Source organism: Oreochromis niloticus, linkage group LG12 (assembly GCF_001858045.2).
Source record: "Oreochromis niloticus isolate F11D_XX linkage group LG12, O_niloticus_UMD_NMBU, whole genome shotgun sequence".
NCBI lineage: Eukaryota > Metazoa > Chordata > Actinopteri > Cichliformes > Cichlidae > Oreochromis > Oreochromis niloticus.
This window is the reverse complement of record NC_031977.2, coordinates 13,867,797-13,886,392: the sequence shown is the minus strand read 5'-3', so window position 1 is coordinate 13,886,392 and position 18,596 is coordinate 13,867,797. Positions and strand designations below refer to the sequence as shown.

Here is an 18,596-nt window from a genome sequence, read left to right as displayed (position 1 = left end):
AAATCAGGCTGCAGTAAACATGATTTACGAAAGGCTTATATATAAAATAAAGAAATGAGCTGTTTTGCAAGTATCTCTCTGTTTCTCTGGCATATATCACAATCAGCCAATTAAAATATCTTTATTGTTAGGTTCTCTTTAATAAAAGAGATTTTATTATCAAGGAGACTTTTTTTTACCTGCGTAAATAAAGGATTTTAAAACTTCTTTCTTTCTTTCTTTCTTTCTTTCTTTCTTTCTTTCTTTCTTTCTTTCTTTCTTCTTTGCCAAAAAAACCTCAGAATGACTTCGGCATCATTGATGAGACATACTTTTGAGATTTGTTTTTCTGTTTTGTTTTTTTTACGAATACATTTATAACAAGGAAAACTATAGTAGCCAATCAAGGGAAACCATCACAGCCTAATTACTCTGTTTTAAAATGGGAGGCACTTATTCAGAGTCTCGCCAGTCCTCGCTCTTTGTGAGCTGAGCCCCTTAATCAGTGTGCAGGTCCTCGGGGGTTGAGTGATGTGGGGTGATGTTGAGCAGCTTTACCGTCAACATTGTTTTCGAGCCATGTTATTAGTGTTCTCAGGCCACAACAAACAGTAACATTACACCTGATGTTGTGGAAGTGGAGAGGCAGCGGCGCCAGCCTGCAATGCTTGACTGAAGGTCGAGACGCGCTTCCACAGACACAGGAACACGGACAGACACGGCCTGTCCACTGCGCGAGATATACAGAGGGCACTTACGGGGATGGGTGCTTTTGAGAGTATTTAAAGGGCCCTTTAATATTATAGAACAAGTGGGGTTCTAACAGACGAACACATTCAATGGTAAAGAACAAAAACCGGGAACTCGATGGTCTTCAGTGTGCTGCGTACCGCGAGTTAAAACAAAGATAACTCTGCCTTCCTGGTCAGGATCCTGACAAAGATATTTTTAACCTCAGTGAGACCTTTACCTGGATGTATAGAGGACTGTCTTTGCAAGTTAAGACTAAGCTAATTCATTTTAAAGTGTGTCCACCAGTTTTTAAACCACCCTTAAAATATTTTCTCTTCAACAAGTGCTAAAAGTTATTAGATTAGTTACTTAGACTACTTATGTGGTACTAACATTTGTTCAGAACCTGATAGACTTTTTTGTTAGTTCGATGTTTTTTATGCGTAAGAGAAACCAGGAAAATATAGCAAAACGCAAAGTAACACAATTAATAAAACGGCAGCAAAACACCCACAGTCCAGAGGAAAGTCGTGTGTCAGTGAACCACAGTGGGGCGCTGGGGGGGAAAGGGGGGGGGTTTCTTCAACTAAATGAACACCTCACGTGCGCTCCAGTGCAGTTTCTTCTGATCCAGATTTGCACAACAGAAATGAATGTATACTTTCTAAAAGTCAATATGCCAACATGTTTGAGTTTTGGGCTAACAGATTAGAAGTTAACTCATTCTGACTTATTTATTAGGCATGTCTGGTATAAAACCTTCCAGATCCAGTAAAAAAAATCTGCTAATGGTAATAACAATTCAAATAGTTTTATGTAACGCAATAAAATCGTAGCTTAAGCCACAATGAATCATTACGTTATTTTATTAATCATAAAGGGGCTCATTTATGTCAGATGTTTGAATAATGAACGTGAATTATTCTGTCCTGTGTGGAAGTCACAGACTTTAGTGACTATCTGCAGTGCAAAAATTGATATTCATAGATTTTTACTCCATCATTGTCCAGCATGTGTACAGTGGGGCATTCAAAGATGAAATGGGGGTGCAGTAAAAAAGACAAAACAAAATAAGCAATATATCTTGTTTTACACACAAGATGTGTCACTGATCATCATGCCACGAGGATTTGCTACTTGCCTTGTGACTGTAAATGATTGTTTTATGTCATACCTGTTGGATTTGTTCTTTCAGTAAGAAATATGTTGTTTTTGTTTCTTCAGAAAAGGTTAGAAGAACATTTAAAACGTGCTCAGCTTCAGGTGATATTCTCACAAACAAGCTGACAAACCAAGAAACCTGAACTTCAAAAGCAGAAAGGGGCAAAATCTCACTGTCAACTTTCAATTGTTTAACACCTTGGGTATTTCATGGTGTCCAGTTTGATGAGTAAATTACTGCTGCAGTTTTCTCCAGAGGCTTGAAGCAATGCTCTCCCTGGGTTTCTGTGACTGCTCGTGTTTAAAATCAAAGCCTTTCTCATTGCTTCCACCATATGTCCTCTAACTGTAACATAAGAAGGTAGCTCAGTACAGTTTACCACAAATACCCCTAATTCATCATACAGCAAAATAGGAGGCTGATAGCAGCTGAAAGAAGACACAGGGTCTCCTTACACTGAGTGAAACTGAAACCAGCCTTAGTATAGCCTAATATGCAACTAAAGCTACTCCTCAAATCTTACATGACATTGATGTTTCCATTCAGGAATGAAGGAGACTTTCAGGCAGAGTCTATGTAAACTCATAGAGTAGTTACAAGATATAAGATCATTTTCTTACACTGAGGTTCACTCAGAAAATTGCTGACAGTGAAAAATGCTATCAGAGGCACCAGGGTGCACTAGTTGCTTGAAATGACTACACACAGCCTGACTGCCACCAACCACAGTTTCTCTGTGCTTGAAAACTCCAACAACCAGAGCAACATTACTGAAGATAATGCGTGGTTCTGATCATTCGCAGCTGTAGATGTGGATACTTGTGCTGTACTTTCACAAACAGGGGATTGGGATAATATACTTGTAGTAGTCAGCTTTGGAAACTTTATTATAATTGCCGATCATATCCAGTATCTATTTTTGGGATTAACAGAATTTAGATGAATTTCGATGAAAGATAAAATTTGAGCAAACTTAACTTTTCTAGGCTATGTGTTGAGTGTTCGGACGTGCAGTCGTCTTCTTGAGCAGTAGTACTCAAACTGAACTTGATCTATAGGGGGAAATAAACAGGAGTTTACTGATGCCACTCAGGATATTTATTCCACCAAAGTTTACCTTGGGTGGTTTATTAATTGTTAAGTAATTTCTGTAGAAATTGTGGTGGAACTGTTGCTACAGCCATTGTCTCTTGTGTGTTTTTACTGTCTCTTTTCCTGAAGAAGTTACCGCCAGATGCACAGAATCAACTTTTTGAGCCTGGACCTGAATGTTGCTTGTTATTAAAGGTTGAATGTTTGGAAAACAAACAAACAAAAACACCCCACAGCAGACCTAGCAGCTGACACAATAAAGCACTGACAATAAGTAAATACTATATGCTTTAATTTTGAAAATATGGTATATTTAATATCCATTAAGTAATTGGGAACTAATACAGAGAAAAAGAAAGAGTTTAAATAATTCTGTTCAATTCCTATAATTATTCCAGGGCTTTTATTTTGGAAAAAAAAAGAGACTGTGGTCAATAGAAAGATTTCCTGTATGAAACTGAGCAATCTTATTTTGAAAATCTCAGGCACCTGTTGCCTCCTGTTAGTCACCGTCAGGCGCGCGCGCGTGTGTGAGAGAGAGAGGGGGGGGGGGGGGGCGGAGAGAGAGGCAGACAGGAGCAGCTGAATGACAGATTAAATCCTTGAAGCTGTGATGATTCGACTTTAAACCACAGAATGAGCTCATCAGGAATTTGATTAATAATTCAGCAGTGTAAGTGTCTGTGTTTCCCATAGTCCATTCTCAGTATCACACACAGTCAGGGACACTGATCCATTTCAACCATCTGTCTGAACTTCTAAGTCTTTAAAAACTAGAAGAAGTATGTTTGGCTTTATAGACAGTAACTGTTGTAACTGTTTTGGTGTGTGTGGAAACTGTCCCACGTTTGCACTACTCATAACTAAACACAACTAAACACAACACAGTAACTTAATGTGGATTTTTTTAAGTGCAAGAAAGGTATGGCCTGTAAATGGTAAATGGCCTGTATTTATATAGCGCTTTTCTGGTCCCTAAGGCCCCCAAAGCGCTTTACATATCCAGTCATTCACCCATTCACACACACATTCACACACTGGTGATGGCAAGCTACGTTGTAGCCACAGCCACCCTGGGGCGCACTGACAGAGGCGAGGCTGCCGGACACTGGCACCACCGGGCCCTCTGACCACCACCAGTAGGCAATGGGTGAAGTGTCTTGCCCAAGGACACAACGACCGAGACTGTCCGAGCCAGGGCTCGAACCGGTAACCTTCCGATTACAAGGCGAACTCCCAACTCTTGAGCCACGATCGTATGCGCAAACGAGTGACTTAATAAATAAAAGAATGAGTGTATATTTATTGCACATTGTTATCATTATTATAATTGTTATTATTATTGTTGTTGCTGTTATTATTGCCCCCCCCCCCAAAAAAAAGTCCAGGGAGGTAGCCAATCAGGTCAGCTCTTAGCACTGTTGTAAAAGCTGTCCTTGAGTCTGTCCACAACCTCAGCAGCCTGAATCTCCTGCCAGACGGCAGCAGCTTAAACACCCGGTGTCCTGGGTGTGTGCAGTCTTGTAGGATGCCGTGTGCTCTTTTAAGACAGCGAGTGCTGTACAGGTCCTTCATGGAGGGGAAAGAATGTCCAATAATATTTTGGGCCATGTTAATGACCCTCTGAAGTGCCTTTTTATGTGCCATGGTGCAGCTGGAGAACCATACACCGATGCAGTATGTCAGCACACATTAAATGGAGCAACGATAGAAGACGATCAGCAGCTCCCACTTCAGGTCCATTTTTCTGGGGATTCTCAGAAAATAGAGATGCTGTTGGGTCTTCTTTAAAACAGCCGAGGCATTTGAGCTCCATTGGAGGTCTGTGTCCATGTGCACACCCAGGAACTTGAAACTGGACACCCTTTCCACACATGCTGATGGGCTGCAGTTCAGACTTCCTCCTTCTGAAGTCAACTAGCAGCTCCTTTGTCTTTGTATATATATATATATATATATATATATATATATATATATATATATATATATATATATATATATGTATGTATGTCCACCCATCCATGGCCATAGGTGAGTCTGAGAATGTAGATCGACCAGTAAATCAAGAGCTTCACTGTCACACTCATCTCTCTCTACATCACATCAGAGTCACCATCACTGTAGACATGGCTCAAATCCATCTGTCAATCTCCTGCTCCACTCGCCCCTCATTCATGACAGAGATCATGAGATACACTTTCCTCACCCGCATCAGCTTGGCAGTTGTCAGTTGCTTGCACCTGTGTCAGTTAAGCAGTGATGGCATTCTTCGTGTTTTACTGGAACAAGCCAATGTGTCTCTGAATGCACTTGTGGCTCCTCTTATACAATGACTTATAAAATCCAAAGTATTTTTAGTTTAGTTTTGTTAGAAATATATTCAAAAGAAGGATTTTAAAGGAAAATCCTTGATCGAATTATACTCCATGAGGCAGTTATTGCATTCCTGTCAGTCAAATGCCTACAGATGAAACGATGTACACCTGAATGCTTTAAGGAATGCGTCATTTGAAAGGAGACACATTTTTCCGCAACTTGGTCGTAGGCGATAACAGCCATAGACTGAAAACTGGGCTCACAGTCAGGCGAAAGAGAATTTCTTCTTCAGTTAACTGAGCCACTGTAGCTCATTCACATGTCTATATAGATGCATTTTACTTACTTATTAAATAACATGAAAACCACACATTTTACATTAGATGAAGTAATAGCATTCCAACAAACCTGCTAATGAGTCATTAATGAGTAATTAAAAAGTTTGAGAATTAGTGTGGAGGATCTTGTCAGTTATTACAACAATATCCATGCACTCTTAAAGAATTTCACATAAAATATTATTTTTGAAAACTCCGAAAACTCAGGTTTCAGTTACTTTTGCTGTTATTAATAATAAGTTATTCACTTTCCAACATTTGAATCAGCTTTTGTCTCTTCTGATAGATTTAATCAGATAAATGTGAATCCAAATGCTTCACGAATTAACATCCTCTCTACATTATCCCCGTAAACCTTGAACCATGAAATAGCTGTCAGAAAATTTCACATTTCCCGAAACTGGAGTGTTTATTGAATCGTCTAAGGAAGGTGCATTTGTTTTTAATTTGTTTCGTATTTGCTACATCCAGCATTTTTTGTGCAATTTTTGCTCACAGTTTGTTTATCTTCACCTGAAGATACTGTTAAGACTGACTTAAATTCACCGTCACATTCCCAGTAGGCTGATAGTGATACAGACTCTGTTTTTATTATCATTTTAAATCCATTATAGGTAGAAAAACAGTCAATCCCTTGAATTAACTACAGCAAACCTGGAGTCAGCTCAGACTTTGTGTCCTGATAGAGAAAGAAATCTGTGTGACCTGGTTATGTCCACTAGATGTCTCTGCTACTCTGTATTCATTTCAGACATGCATTTGTACACACTGTGCGATCAATAAACGAGAGTGCATGACTCTTGCTGTCAATCTCTTGAATCTACATGTCATGTTCAGTTCACATTTCATATGCAAAACTGCGATAAACGTATTGTGTCTACAACACCAGGATCATCTCAGAATGAAGTAGAAGCAAGCAGTGGGTTTATGTTAATCTCATCTTGTTAGCTATCCTGTTAGTCTCCAGCATTAAGAAAAGCCATAATGGTGGCTACAGCAATACCAGTTAAATCTGCCTGTGTTTTCCAGGGTTCGTCGTTCAGCTGGAGAGCTGTTAAAATAGCCAGGCGCTTCAAGAGAAACCAAGATTTAAGAGTGTTCAAGAGCATTTCAGCTGCACTCATGGATATGATGCTCAGTTGGCCCCATCACTTTGATTGGCTGAGGCAAAGATGGGTGCACAAATCTAGCCATCTACCTGCGTTTTCTGTGCAACTGAGTAAATGTTTAGTTTTTTGCATTCAGCACAGTCACAACTAAAAGCTGCACTCGATTCCAAGACAAATGCTTTGAGAGAGACGCTTTGGCACAAATGGAAAACGCTCCGTTTCATCTCTTTCCCCTGCCACTCCAGCTCTTTCTTGAGTAAAAAAAATTTGATCTCATTTTCTTTCCCGTCCTTGGGTATTTCCCCACAGAAATGAAGGGATAGTGATTGCTGGGTAAGATTGGAGTGGATCTAATCTTCCACTGCTCTCAGTCATACTCCATTTCACTGCACATCTAATTTGTCACACTGCTGATGAATATGCCACAAGTTTCATGGGAAAGAGAAGAACATAATGAATATAAAACACACTGGGAGAGAGGAGAAGTAATTGCCGTACCGCACAAACCACAGTGCATTGTTCATTTGTCCCATCAAATTGCTGACACTTTGCATGCACTGTGGATACATTGCTTTGCTCCCTCAGAATTCAATCAAGAGGTTAAAACAATGACAAACAATGGTGGGTCTGTTGCATGCCTGCAGGCTGGTATCAGAGGCTCTGTGGTCTTTTATGCCTTCAGGGTCATTCTCCCCATGCAGCGCTGTAGGGAATGCACGCATTTATGGCTTATATTCATGCGATGCTGTGATATTTGATGTTCTTTACGGACGTGCATGTACTGTAAAGCTGAAAGGATTTTGCAATGTAGCGCTGTTTCACAACTGCTTTTAAAAAGGAGCCACATTGAGGTAAAATAAACACAAGCAGATGGCATGAATTGCATCTGCATAATGATATTCTAATTTCGTCATTATTCATTATTATTCTGGTTGGGATTGTCAGGATGGTGATACACTCGGCAGCAGTCCAAGCAACAGGCAACGAAGTGAATAGGCAGGGTCAAAAATCTGTTCAAATGTTTCCTGGCAACAAGATGTTTCTGTGTGTTGAAAGCAGTAATTCCATCCAAATTGCCTTCAAAAGTTGCCCACTATATAACTGCAGCTGTGTAGACAGACTCTGTGAGACGCAGACCGTATGGAAGAATTCATTTATGTTGTGTTCCTGTCCATCATGCTTGCATTAGAGCCACTGATTGAGTTGAGATTGGATGTCTCTTTAAAGCAGATAATAGAATCTGTGTGCAGAGCTGCTGCATCACCTATCCACGAGACTGGAGAGCGGTTGATGAGAAAGCCCTTCAGGACTCTTCTCTAAATAGGCATGAAATTATATCTCCCTCTGACTGAGATTAGCGTCCGTGGAGCCTCTTACGTTCTGCCCCCTCTTTTCCTCAGGCTCTTAAACCAAACAGTCACTTTGCAGTTTCAGCTTGTTTGTGCTGAAGTTTAAGAAAGTTCATTTTCATCAGGAGGTGCTCGCTCCGTCCTTCAGCTTCCTTCACGGGTCCTGCGGGATTTGTCACACATACTGAGGGTGTTTGGTAAAGCAATTACTTTGCAAGTCAGCCGGATTCTCTTGTGATCCTTTTACAGTCATAAAGACTGCGCAGGCAAAGATAGATCATAGATGTGAATTTGAAGTCACTGAAAAGTAATATCACAGGCTACCACAGTGATTAATACGAAAGTGTGATACCACCAAATGGGAAATGATGCCTCATTATATTCTCTGGCACTTAATAGGAGCAGAGCTGAGACCTATGTAATCACGACCGCCGCGTGTTCCAGGTTTAAAAGATCATCTTTAATAGTGTAACCTTTATAGATGAGGCCTGGTTAGGCAGTGGCAGAAAGCCATATTAGATTACCTCTTCATCTCTTATACAAACACAAATAAAGCAATGCTGGTGTGCTCGACAGGCAGCCTGTGTTCATTTATTTTCACTCACTCTTCTGACAATGCACCTTTCTCAATGGAGGCATATGATAGTCACGGTCTGTGATGTTCAAGAGGAGGTTTAAAGATAAACTTACCTAGGCCTCCCACATGCCAAGCTTTACAGTTTTATTACATAATGTTCATTCATATAACCGATGTTTGAGAAAGTCGTCTCTATGAGAGCAAATGGAAAACATTTTACATCTAGGTGGTGAACGTAGTGGCGAGCATCTAGCAGCTAAAGTGCTACAGTTGGACTGAAAAGCAGACCTAAAAGGAAAAGGTATGGTAGTCAGAAAATAAGGTTCAATTTTGGCCATTCCTGCTGCCTTGCTGCTCACCTATAATCTGTCTTGACTCTAACCTGCTGCCACTGCTGCAGTTCATTTTGCAGTTCACTGCATTTCACCCCCTCATCCACTTGCACCGTAGGATCCACAATCTGACATAATCCTGCAAAGCCCCTTATTTTTGCATTGGTGTGAAGATCATAATCTATACATGCCAATGCTTTATATGCATTTAGAACACAGTGCTAATCGTAGTTTAGTGATAAAGGTTGTAGCTGCACACTCTGACTGCACTGCACCATAGCAAAGCTGGAGTGTGCAGCGAACTTAATATCATTTTAAGTGTCTTTCCAGTGTGCGGTGCAATGGGTAACACTATTTACGGTCTAATAAAAGGCATTGTAATGAGAAGTATCAGCAAAAGTGTTGCAGAAAAAAACACACAGCACAACACTGACACTTTGGATTGGATAATTGGGAGGTCGTGGTAGTTTAAAATCTTTTATAGTCTGAACATAAATGCATCTCAAAGCTTATGTAATGAGAAAATTCTCTCCTCAGTTTCCATCATTAAACTGCACATGTTGCAGTTTGCTGGTAGATAAAATGAAGGCGTCAAGTCAAGAGACATTTGTGAATATTTTTAGGCAAGCTGGTGGGAAAAAAAAATGCGAGCCTAAGGGACTTTAAATCAGCATATTATAAAAGATCGGAATGAGTGAAAGAAGAGCAAAGCAACATATTGCATACCATATGCCAGATATGATAAATATTTTATTTCTGATCAGCAAAAGACAGACAACTGATGCATTTGTATCTTTCATGACTTTTCAGTACAGAGGAAAAACCCAAACATATACACAGTATGGGCATATATGTATATGGGTATATTTTAAAGTGCAAGTGATTCACAAGGGTCAATCATGCGTTACATAGCATCTGTATCAGGAACTTCAGTAATTCCCTAAAATTAGCAATAACTTTTTGAATCTGATATTAAAATAAGTGTCATATATATATATATATGTATATGTATATGTATATATATATATATATGAATACAAAATAAACTTTACTAGTCACTGAAGCATTTCGATTTTGTTTAAGCACAACAACATTTATTTATGCATTTCAAGTCTTGAGAGGAAAGAGTACCACGAAGTGCCAGAAGTCAGGGAGATTTTCGTCTCTAGCATTGACAGAAACAGTTTCACAAAACTCACCATGGGTCAATTGAACAATATTCCAGTACCACCTTAAGCGCCCTATACCTGAATTCAACTCTGAAACAGAAAGAAATTAAAAGCTTTTCTTCTCTTTTTTTGTTGTTGTTGTTTGTTTTTTCCCAAATAACCTTCACTGGTCATCTAACTCGGTCCTGTCCTTGTCGAACGAGACATTCAGTATACAGGTACATTCTCTAAAATTACCAATACATTTTACTTGGTGAGGAAACAGTCAATTTGCCCGTGCCAAATATATTTGACATGGAGAATGTTCATAGGAGATAAATATGAAGACATGGATAGACATTAATGTGTGTTTAAATGCAAATATGGACCGATGCTGAGCTCACTGCATGTTGACAGATCAGAGCGGCCAGAGTGGAGGGGCATCCAGACAGCATCGATCAGGCTAGTAACAGTTTAGCAGCAGCTGTTGGGTTTTGGATTTACCCATGGACAACAAAGATATAGACATATGTATCAATAGCACATGAAGAAGCCCTGACCCTTCAGGATGCAAAATATTCCTACTTATCTCCATTCGCTGCGTAAATAAAATATGTTTCAGTTGCACATGTACTGAATGTTTCAATGCCCTTTATAGTGGTTAAGATGCAAAGTGCATATTTAACATAAAATATAAGCTAGGATATACTACAGTGTGACTATAGCTCTTAACTTCCTAAGAGATTCCTTCAGAACAGCTGTCCGCTTGCACCACACGACACAAAAGAAACGATTCACAGAACAAAACGAATGCGAGTGTAAAATAAAATCTGAAAGAAGTAAAACACAGAACCATAAAGCATTATAGAGGAGCATCGCCTTCACACTGTGAGTGCAGTATGAGAGCACACATGCTGCTGCTTGATTCACACAGCATCAGCTGGCACTGAATGAAATAAAGGTCAATTTCTGTGTTGCTGTGAATCCTTTGTGTGTGATTATTGCATAGTTTGGAATTTTAACATAGCTATTAAATTGACACTGAAAAATAAAACATCTCTTTTTCTGGTCTGAGCGTCACTCGGTTCACTAGTAATCCTCTGCAATTTTTTTTAAACAGGACTGGGTCCAGCTCATTTTCTATTGACTGAAGTCAAACGTAAGGCAATTACTTCTCACGACTTGGGAGTAAAAGAATTTCAAGACGACCGAATTGCGAGGTTTAAGATTAAAAATGGGATAGTTGCTAAATAAACCTGTATAGTAGTGAACTCAACCCATTCTTAGTTAAAAATTCAAACCTCCATACTGCATTTTCAATGTGCACAAATATTTACTCACTTACACAACATACTTTTATTCTCTAAACTAAGCCATGGATTATCCTATTGAAGTTCCACCATCTATCTGCCAGGTTCAGATAAAAGCAAACACCAGCATCAAGACCCTTCTTAGTGACTGTGGCTCTATGATCGTGCACTGGTTTGGGATGATTGTCTTGGTCTCTCAAAGCTGTGAAATCTGTTTTTGAAAGATAATCGCTTAACGGATGCGCAACTGCTTCGCTACAGCCTAAAGCTTGAGCATCCAAAGTAAACCAAAATCATTATGCTATTACATGAACGCTGCCTATGTTTATATTTCGTCTTGCTACCCATCGAATCATTAACTCTAGCTAAATACAAGGCCAGTCTTAGCAAAAAAATGGTTAAAAGTTTTGCTGTGAGAGATGTGGTAAAGGTTATGTCTCAGATTCCGTGTCATATATTCTTTAAAATTATGCCTCACCTTCATTCCGTGCAAAGAAAAGCACTGCAAGCAAGTGCAGAACCATCGAGAAGCTTTCCTAACAGGCCCCCCGGTGCTGATGTTTGTTTTACCTGGTTTAGATTCAATAACGTGCACGACTCCCCAGCACCACACGTGAGCATCTAGCAGCTGCACCGACAACCAGAAACTGTGTCAAAAAACTAAGCTAATGTTTTGCTGTGGTCCCGTGTAACCTCCGCGAAGTAGATCACCTGACCTGAATGACCAACCGTGTTCCCCTATGGCCAGCACAGAGTCATGACATGGGTCCCATTCAGTCACCAGAGTGTCAGCTCACTTCTTTTTTTTTTGGCATAGAGCTCATGTTCAAATAGGAGCCATGACTGAACTGCTCTTTAAATCTGTAAATTAATTAAAACTACAATAATGCATTAAAATAAAAAAAAAACATTAAATAATATAGTAGGAAAATAAATATCATTCCAACAAGGCTTTTGTTTTTCTCTTTAAATAGTCATTCTCCATCTTGACCTGGAAGCCAGTGTGCATGTCACATGATTCACCTCAGAGAGTGATGCTCATCAGTCCGAGAAGACACTCTGCTCTCAGTCTCAGCGGTGAACGTGCTAATCAGCTACTGCGCGCACACACGACTGCTTCGCACTCAGTTAAGAACATGGACACGGATCTCACTAAGCATGGTCCCATACTGGATATACTATAGAGCTCAACAGTCTTATGCATTGCAAGTGTCTGGATACAAGATATGCTAAAAGGACTTCTTCTGATAGACTTGGCCATGACCTGAACAATCCTTACATGCAGGATAATGATTTAAAACACATGACCATGGCTACATCTGCCATCAGAAATAATAATAAAAACAATCTATAAGTGCTATAGCTATACGCAATTTTGGTATTTCATGAATAGCATTCAGGGCAGTTTGAAGTTTTTTGGTCAGTTTAAGGTAACCTCTCAAAGGTTAGCATGAAACCTCTACAGACCTCACTCCATTATGAGCGCTCTCTTTTAGAGGGCTAGCTATGGCTGTCTCTGGTAACTTAGTATACAGTACATTTAAGTGTTATGATAGTGTCAAAAACAGTTATGAAACTCATTGCCACATCTCATGCTCACAATTCGACTGATCTCATTGCAGAAATATTAGATAAGTCTACTAGTAATTACCCATTCCTACAAATAAACCAATAATAACCAAACTACTGATTTCCTATTCATGAACAAATATCAGGATTATGAAATTGTATTTTTTTTTCTTTTTACTTTTAAAGTACTGGCTTGTGCTCTAAATTCATGAAACACTTTTTTCTCTTTTTTTTCTCTCCTTTTTTTTTCTTTTTAGCTTGTCGTCTAAAGAATTACGAATTAATCTCTGTTAAAGGACGATAAGAGGAGCGAACAGGACCACGTCGCACAAATGCAGCAGCCTCGTGTTCACCACTAACTGTGAGCGGGCACATTTGAAAACAGTCTATGGAAGATGGGGTTCTTTCGAGTCTAAAGTGTAGGATATATAATATAACAACAATCAAACTGATATCGACTCTATGGACTCTACGGGTGGTCCAGCATTCCCTAGAGGTGGGATTTCTGTAACTTCCAGTCTAGCAGAGGAATAGATTGGTATCACCTCTAGGGAATAGAGGAGCTTTTGTGGTGTTTTGAGGGGATGAGTGGAAGTGGAAGTTAGGAGCTGTCGCTGGCGGAGCGCTTTTTGCCAAAATGACTGGCAGAGTCTCTGTTTCGCAGATTAGGCTGGATCTTGTACACATGGGGACCCATGGACAGGCGCCAGCTCCCACGGCTCTCTGCTCCAGTTGGGATGGCGGCAGCTGCAGCCACAGCGGTGGATGGGCAGGGCTTGTTCTGCAGCAGCTGAATAAGCATGGTCATCTCTGGGCCGAGCCGCGACACCATGCTGGTCCTAACGCGATCCACCGTGTCCTCATCACAGTCCATCAGGCTCTGTAGCAGCTTACCATAAAACCTTGGACCACAAAGGCATCACAGAATGAATTTTTACATTTTTTTCAGGGGCTTAAAAGGGAAAAAGGACAAAATGTGCAGCACAGCAAGAAAGCATGTCGTCGTAATCTGTAATGGTTCAAAATTAGCATTTCTATGCACGCATTCTAGATGGCCTGATGTCATCTCTATGGGCGTAACCATCCCAGCTCCAGTCGCTGGCCTACTAAGCTTCGTGCTCCACCCTTCTATCCTTTTGTATCCACTCCCAAACTGCAATTCTATATGTATTACAACAACAATAGGAATGAAACCATCCAAAGTTGACATTCCTGTTTGATTTTCTTTTGTTGCATGAAAGAATGCAAAACGCTGATGCTAATCAAAACATGCAAATCAAGACAAGTGTAGTCATTGCTTATGCTGCTCATAAACAAGCTGTACTCTCTTATTTGCCTGAAATTCTCAGACGTTTTTTCTTCAACTTGGTTTTGGGAAAACTTGTAAAGCACATACGGCAGAGGACGATCTCACCTGTTGGGAAAGTGACTTGGCAGCTGTGCCACTTCACCAATAGCATCTGGATTTGATCGGGCAACCGTGCAGATATCCAGCTTGCTGTAACACTCCTCTTGGACTTCGGATATCATTCTTTGAAAGGCGGAGCAGCGGCGGATGGTGAGGAATGCCTTCGAGGTGATGCCATTGGCAATGCACTTAAGGCTCTCCTTCACAAACGCTTTACCCTGTAAAAAAAACAAAACAAAAAACAGCAGTGCTTTACACACTCTTGTCCTGACACATACGCCCATATAATCCTCCACAGCTCATGTGCACATAGCAACAGAGAATGAAAGCATATACCTGAGTGTCAAATTTAGCAGCACTGTATAGGAAGGACTTGCAGATGTCATGCATGCCATCTGTGTCGCAAGTTGAGTTTTCCAGGCAGGCGAAGGCTCCGCAGCCAACTTGGAGGGCACTGCTGAGACAGCGTGCCACATCTGCTGTGGGCACAGAGAATGAACCATCAGCAGGGGAGTCAACAGTGGGTTCACTGGGAAACATTGCACACTCACTAAGCTCATTACTGAAGGGTTGCCAGGGTTTCAGCTAAAAGAGAAAATGCAGTGAACAAAAGAGAATTTTCATACTTTGGTGCTTCACAAAACACAGACAGACAGTCACTCGGGGCAAACAGTGACTTGACTGAAGATTGGACACCTTACAACTCAAAGAGTCTCAGACATTATTTGGCACCACTTCACTTTTCTCTTGGCAGGGACTTATATTCCAGTGTTTGGTTCTTTTCAGCAGCGCTTGGATGAACAGCGCCAGAAATACCAAAGAGTTTCCTGAAAATTGTTGGCATGCCTGTAGACACACATAAACATACAGTTGCACCCCTCAAACACACACACACACACACACACTGTCACCAATCTTTGTCTTCAATTATGTTAGACAAAATAGCTGTCAAGTTGATCTTGAGGACTCTGCCTCCAGAACCGATCCCATGTACATCTACATAATGAATTACACGTTCACAAAATGCTGCCATGCTCACTTCATGATTAACCCACTAGCAACCCCCATCTCTATGACAGAGCTGTGACACAGCCATGCCGCAGCAGCATTCGATCCATGTGCCAGAAATTTAGAAAAAATGATGTTAGCCATCAGGGACGCACATGCACACACCCGGAGCTGACTTAAATTTTGACACCAAGACAGAGGTCCAAAACAATCTGTTTCTTTATCCTTGATCTGAGAATCCGCTAAGATGGCAAACAGCCTGGCTGAAGACCTTTGTAATAACCATTAACATGTCACAGAGGAGCCCAGAGCCTTCTTGGCCTTTGAATCTGGGCCCTTTTGTTGACCTGCACAGTCAGATTAAGTCTGTCTGCCACCAGGGACTAGAGATTGCTCTGAAAACACAGAGAGTGAGCTGCAAATCTTATGATGATGATGAAGCAATTCCTGCAGAAGGGGAAGGAGCATCCCTGTTACCCACTGCCTTTTATCACTGAGCTGTGCCTTTGTGGTCAAACAATATTAATAATTTTTTTTAAGACTCACCATTTGAATGAAGCCAAGCAGATTTATGCTTTACAGCGGCGGATCTTTTTATTTTCTTAGTGGTTATTAGAAAGATTTGGGCTTTTTTCCATTTACACATAAGGAAACGGCAAAAAAAAGAGGTTGCATTTATTCATCCCAAAGACACAACCCAGTGACAAGCAGTTTTGCTTTTTTCTGCTTCGTGCAACGGTGCACAATGGTGTGATCTACTTCTTCTAACTTCAAGGCTCCAGAATGCTCCGCGCTATCCAGGAAACGCCGTGTTTAACGCACAGAAAGCTTCTCAATCCGCTTCAGTGCTAAATAGTGGAACCGATGCAGCAGAAGGGGGGAAAAAAGCCAAGAGAAAGACACTAACAGCATGACACAGCCTGCACTCTCAGGTGTCAGCACCAAGCTCCATGCTCATCTGTTGCCGGCAGGACACCGGCAAAAACCACAGCGTTAATCCCGCAGCCTTCTCCGCGAATCAACGCGCTCGTTAAGACAGAAACGGCTGCATAGGCCAACACATTTATGAGAAGGAAAGATCTCTATATAGATTAGGCTGAGCATTTGAAAAAATAAATAAATAAATAGATAGAAGTAAATAAAAAATAAGAAAGCAAGCAGTGCACTCTGAGATGTGCAGATGGAAGCAGCGTGTTACTTACTAGGGCTATTGGCAGAAAAGCGTGCTCTCCTGGGCGAATAGGACTCGTTTTGATCCACTTCATAGGCTGATGCATTCAGCACCAGCAGGAGAAAAAGTCCGGTCCTCAAAAGCATCGTCCTGTCAACACAGATAACACAACTAAACGCAAAGAGACGCCTCCTGCTTTGTGTGTAATTCATAAGAAGAGCGCCCCGAAAAAAAAAAAAAAAAAAAAAAAAAAAAAAAAAACCTTCTGCAGCGCAAAAACAGAACAAATGAAGGCTACTGCGAGTAGGCTGTCAGCTGTGGCTCTACACTGGACTCCTCGCTATCCTTTTGACTTGCATGACAGATTGCACCGATGTCAAGTCTGCACGGGTTTATATGGGAGCGCTGAATATTACGAGCTCTGCGGTTGGACCAATCAGATCGTATTCAAGACCTTGGGCTTAGTCCGTCCACTATTAATTGATAAAATGATTTAACAGCGGCCAGTTTTGTACATCATACAACTCCATATTCAGGTTAGGGAAATTAATTTGAGTACTGTAAGTTTTTTTGGTCATGTTTTTCAAATGAGAATCAGTTTTGGGGCTAATTAAGATCATCTATCACATGCTACAGGCATGTGGTCTTTTTCCGTCACCATTTTCATCAGTTTTCAGCTCTATGGTCCGCTAATAGTCCCTAATTGCAGAAAATCAGTGTATTCCTCATATGCAAGACACAGTTGATCTGCCATTAGATCAGCCATGTTTCGTATATGTGGAATATATTGATTAAAGTGATTTGTATCCAATGATAACTGAAAAATGTCCTTTTCTGATTGGCTGTATAATCAAAGTGGGGCTTTCGTTAAGGTAAGACGCTGTTGCAAAACGACTATTTGGACAAGAAAAAGTAAATTGTGTAATTTATTTTCCAAATGATATTTATTGGAAAATCCAGATAAATAGCATTGCATTTGTCATCTAGGTCAGCTTTAACATGTGCAAAAATCTTAACTTAGTATCATGACTTTATTTTTTCCGTCACAATCAACAATTACATAGACAAATTTGTCATCTAGCGGCAGCACATGATGCTAAATGTTATGTTTTACTAGGAATTCAACATTGTCTTAACATTTTTCCACTTTTATAATGTATTTCACTTGTTCAGTGAAATTTGAGGCAAAGCAAAAATATGGAAGCAGAAGACTGGATTGTAGTTCACATAGCCACACAACTAGCAAACACATTTTCATCAGTACGGCCACAAACAATTGGCTCTAATCACGGGGTTGGAGGGGTTCGAGCACTGGTCCCTAAACATACTGAGGTGTTATTGAGCAGGAAACTGAACCAGACACTGCTCCTGTTGCCAGAACAATGCCTCGCATGGTGACTCACTGCCATTGGTGAGTGTTTGTGAATGGATGGATTAGAAACACATTGTAAAACATTTTGTAGAGCTACTATACATCTGCCTGCATTTACCAAACTGTTACTGACAGACTTTGCAGCTCTGCTTTATGCTGACTATCTGGTGCCTTGAGCTACTGTAAATGCCACAAATTTGCTCATAATCCCATTGCTTATTGGTGGTTCTTGTTATTTTTCCTGCTCTGACAATATGGAGATATTATTACATTTTATTACAATACCAGTTCTTCTTTAAAATGCTTAAAATGCTTTTTGATCATTTTGGCTATAGGGCACTCTGAGATGCCGGGGATTGTGCTACATTACAAGGAAACACTAATACCGCCGGGGCAAGTCTTGCTTGCCTTAAAAGGAAAACACAAGAATCAGCCCTCTTCTTAACCCCAAATTATTTTTCTAAAGCCCCTAAGCTCAACAAATGCAAATCCTTTTAACCGCTAATAGAAGTGTATTTAACCACCTTCTTTTCTTTTTTTTCTTTAGTCAAATGTGCTGGGTACTTTACCGGATTTAAACAGCTTTGTCCAAATATCAACCCAGAGCATTCAAATGACATGTCT

The 18,596-nt window shown here is 40.4% G+C and overlaps 1 protein-coding gene across 2 annotated transcripts; it reads right to left on the bottom strand.

Moving 5' to 3' along the window:
• Positions 1-10,432: 10,432 nt before the first annotated feature.
• On the bottom strand, positions 10,433-17,013 carry stc1 (stanniocalcin 1). 2 transcript variants are annotated; one of them, XM_005457463.4, is made up of 4 exons: positions 16,632-17,013; positions 14,758-14,897; positions 14,428-14,639; positions 10,433-13,915 (listed from the first exon to the last, which is right to left on the bottom strand). In XM_005457463.4, the coding sequence occupies exons 1-4, from the start codon at positions 16,810-16,812 to the stop codon at positions 13,615-13,617; spliced, it is 834 nt and encodes a 277-aa protein (XP_005457520.1). In that variant the 5' UTR covers positions 16,813-17,013; the 3' UTR covers positions 10,433-13,614. The 2 variants fall into 2 exon arrangements, with proteins under 2 accessions (XP_005457520.1, XP_003452723.2); XM_003452675.5 differs by having other exon boundaries at positions 14,758-14,900; positions 16,632-17,007.
• Positions 17,014-18,596: the final 1,583 nt, after the last annotated feature.